The sequence below is a fragment of the Lycium barbarum genome, chromosome 5, assembly GCF_019175385.1.
Source record: "Lycium barbarum isolate Lr01 chromosome 5, ASM1917538v2, whole genome shotgun sequence".
Taxonomy (NCBI): domain Eukaryota; kingdom Viridiplantae; phylum Streptophyta; class Magnoliopsida; order Solanales; family Solanaceae; genus Lycium; species Lycium barbarum.
The window spans coordinates 24443545-24447709 of record NC_083341.1 but is presented as its reverse complement, the minus strand read 5'-3'; the positions used below and the strand labels follow the sequence as shown (position 1 = coordinate 24447709).

Below are 4165 nucleotides of genomic sequence, written 5' to 3'. Positions count from 1 at the left end.
ATTGGCTTAAATTGCTGCAAAATGAAAAATATTATTAAGTTGGGTAATTACTTGAAGTGTCTATAAAAATATAATTAATCGGCCTATATCACCCTATGGTGAAAAATTCCTTTTATTTATTTTTAGGCTTAATACCTAGATGGACCCTTAAACTTGGCATGTTTTGTAAGATAGACATATAAACTTACAAGGTGACCAGATAGACACTTAAACTTACTCAAAGTGTATTTTTCAAGTTTTCCAGTTATTTTGAAAACAAAAACTATATTTTTCAAACACTCACAATTTTCATGGCCAAACAAGCCCTAAATATATCACAATTTTATTTTATTTTTAAAATGCAAAAATAAGGCAATCGCATATACATGAGACTATAAATGTGCACTTAAACCAATAAATACTCGCTAATCGCAATTTTGCAGCTTTCAATTAACTCGGTTTTTTTTTTACACTTGAATAATTAAAAAACAATAACTTTAACCAATAAAAATCCTTAAAAAAAGAAATTTCAAATTAAGAAATTTCTTTTTTTTAAGGATTTTCTTCTCGGCTTTACAGTTTTCTTAATTTGAAATTTCTTTTACACTTGAAATACTGAACTTAGAAATTTCTTAATTTGAAATTTCTTTTTTTAAGGATTTTTATTGGTTAAAGTTATTGTTTTTTAATTATTCAAGTGTAAAAAAAAAACCCGAGTTAATTGAAAGCTGCAAAATTGCGATTAACGAGTATTTATTGGTTTAAGTGCACATTTATAGTCTCATGTATATGCGTTTGCCTTATTTTTGCATTTTAAAAAACATATTTTGTGATATATTTAGGGCTTGTTTGGCCATGAAAATTGTGAGTGTTTGAAAAATATAGTTTTTGTTTTCAAAATAACTGAAAAACTTGAAAAATACACTTTGAGTAAGTTTAAGTGTCTATCTGGTCACCTTGTAAGTTTATATGCCTATCTTACAAAACATGCCAAGTTTAAGGGTCCATCTGGGTATTAAGCCTTATTTTTATATATCGATGGTGTTTACGCCAAGTAGAAAATATATTTAGTCCAAAGTGTGCTATGAATATGTAATGCAAAAGGAGGCTAAATTATTGCTCAAAGTCTTAGATAAACAGTACAACTCTTCCTCTTGAAAACTAAAACCTTGTTACGAAGATAAAAGTACATAAGTTGACAAATAGCTAGGAGTTGTTCATCTCATGCAGAATTAGGAATTAAACGTCTCATTACTAATATTTCTTCCATTTTCATCCTGGCTAGCTCAATTATATCACCTGAAACCAGCAAATTAACCACAGAATTAGGCAGATAGAATTAGATAGCACTAGTTACAAGTATATCAAATTTCAAATGTAATCTTACAAGCTGTTTATTTGTGCTACGTTGTGCATCTTTTATTTAAAATCGGGAAACAAGATCTACTCTTAATTTGTAAATGCTGGACTTACTTAAAAGACACGAGAAATTTAACAATCAAATTCTGGATAAATCTTCAAAAAGCTAGTAGCTAGTAGAGTAAATCTTATTATACCTTTCTTTTTTTAGGGAAAGGAAATTTAAAAACTACTTCTACTTATTCTTCAACAATGCGTAAATTACAAGGTAGGATCTTAGTAGGTGAGAAAGCTCATCAATAGCTACATGAAAAAAATGATAGACTTACCTGAGAGTGCTTGTAATGAAAAATATTAGTTAACCTGCTTTATTTTATATGATGGTGTTTGATCGGTATTTAAAAAAATTAAGAGATTTTGGCAAATATCAAGGTATGCATGCTATCTTAAAGATTGAGAAAATGACAAAAGGGCTTCTTATGTTTGGAGGTAGGTTAAAAGTAGTTCCTTAAATATATTGTTGAGCAAGCTTGATCTTTTAAGTTTGAAAAAAATGAGTACTTTTGATTTCTATTAAAATATTTAATAAACTATGTTTGTTAGATTTAACAGCACTGTAAACAAAGGATTTAGCCAAAACATCAGGGAAGGCCTGCCAATTTTAAAAACTAAATCAGACACCAAAAATAGCACCTCAAAAAACTATATAAGACACCAGAAATTGAAAGAAAAAAAAATAGAAATTGCAAAACCGCACCTCAAGAAACTATACACTAACACTATAAATAGATTTCGAAAAATGCACCTTCAATTTGAATTTCTGTTAAATCTTAGTTTTTTCACCTATCTCATTTCTGATTATATATTTGAAAGACTATGTTAGATTACCCCAAAGGACAATTTTGTCATTTTTTTCCTTAAACATGCCATGATATTTCTTTCGGTATAAGACCAAGACATTATAATAAAATGAATAACTTAACATTAAAGTATTTTTAGACATCAAAATGTGTTTTTTGTTTCTTTCAACAGACTAAAACAAAAGAGTGGGTATATATAAAATGGAATATATTAAACAAGCTGGAAGAATAGATTAAAAAGGGATAGAATTACTTACTTGCACTTGCTTACAAGGATTGCTAACACCACAATAAGCCTGAAGAGTAATGAAAACCTGATTGTCTAATTCAATTGCATAAGCATAGCAAGGACAACTCCTGCCCAGTATGCTCGTGAATGTTGGGCAACATTCATCTATAGAGCTTGTTTTTGTCATGCAAGTTTTCACCTTTGCTTTATCAGCAGCACTGCATTTCGGCTGCGGCCGAGCGCCAGGCCGGAGCCGGGGGCTAGGGCTGGCAGAAATGGTGGGGACTGCTTCCGTTGTGCCAGCCTTGCTCCCATCAGCTACCAGTACTCCCTGAGATGCACATTTTTCACAAAAGGCTTTGTCAGGTTCCAACAATAACTTCTTCTATAATTTTGTTTATGTATTCAGTATATGAAATGCGTTGACTATAATCCAGATTCTCTTTGTATAGGGTCCATGTTCATTCAGAGGGAAAGGGCTCCCTAGCAATAGTTTTTCTATTTCTAAGGTTTGAAACAAGATATCTGGTTAAGGAAAGAAAGATTATATTCATATCATCATACTCCTTGGTAACAAGTTAATTACAACTTCAAGCATATGAAAATTTAATTACTATGTTCTTTTACTACTCTATAGATTCCAGTTTATATGATACTATTTCGTTTGAGTTTGTTTAAAAAATGATACATTTTATATTAGAAAATATCTAATTTAATCTTTTAACGAGAACATTAGATAGAGACACAAATGTTATGACACAATTTTTTTTTAAAGTATAGCAAATTAAAGAAGGAACTTACTTGAACACTTTTACATGGATTATTGACATCACAATAACTCTCAAGAGTAATTAAAGCTTGATTGTCCAAGTCCTCAGCATAACGGTAACACTTACAGTTTGTGCCAATTGTCCTCTTATATAATGGGCAGCATTTATCTATAGAGACTGTTTTTGTCATGCACCTCTTTATTTTCTTCGTATCGCTATCGCTGCAATTACTGGGCTTGCTAGGGCGTGATTTTGAATAGGTGGCGACGTCTTTCGCCACCGCTTGTTGATGGCCGCAAAATGCAATTGCAGCCATCAGGAACATGAGAACCACACACCCTCTAGTCATTCTTGCGATCTCCATCTTATTCGTGTTCTTTCTAGCTAAAGCTTTTGTGTTATGCAAAATAGTTAGTATAGTTTACCAATATATACATATGAAATTGGATGACTGTTACTACTTTAGAAATTAGTTAATACCAAGTGGTCAATAGAAAATAAAAAAGTTGACAACAACTCAACAAGTGGAGGTAATAATATGTAAAGTTAACACGGGAGTGCACGAAGTGGACAATTGGTGATAAGTTGAAAAATGTTACTGGTAGGTGAGAAGCTAGGGGTGGAAGAGGGTTTATTCAATTTTCTTGGTTGAGAAATTATATGAAATTAAAATTATTTTTATTGTATAAATAAAAAATGTTGATTTTCCTTAGCTTTTTCATATATATGTTTACTTTTTTTTATGGGTTGATTTTTTTTTTTAATAAAAATTTTAACTTCGCAACTAATTATGTTAGAATTTAGGAATCAAGTTTTCCTATTTTAGATCTAGGTCTAAGGATTTGATCACGAAAACATAATGCTTCCCACATTCTCCCAAGTGGAAAAGCAAATCTAATGCAGACAATAGATTCTCCTAGCCGCCCCCTTGTCATTTGTAAACTTAATTTTACTGCTGTCTCTTTGGT

General features: G+C 31.1%; 1 protein-coding gene across 1 annotated transcript; it reads right to left on the bottom strand.

Moving 5' to 3' along the window:
• Positions 1-1070: 1070 nt before the first annotated feature.
• LOC132642398 (uncharacterized) lies at positions 1071-3587 on the bottom strand. Its single transcript, XM_060359618.1, has 3 exons — positions 3229-3587; positions 2456-2758; positions 1071-1278 (listed from the first exon to the last, which is right to left on the bottom strand). Exons 1-3 carry the CDS (start codon positions 3559-3561, stop codon positions 1270-1272), a joined length of 645 nt encoding a protein of 214 aa, XP_060215601.1. The 5' UTR covers positions 3562-3587; the 3' UTR covers positions 1071-1269.
• Positions 3588-4165: the final 578 nt, after the last annotated feature.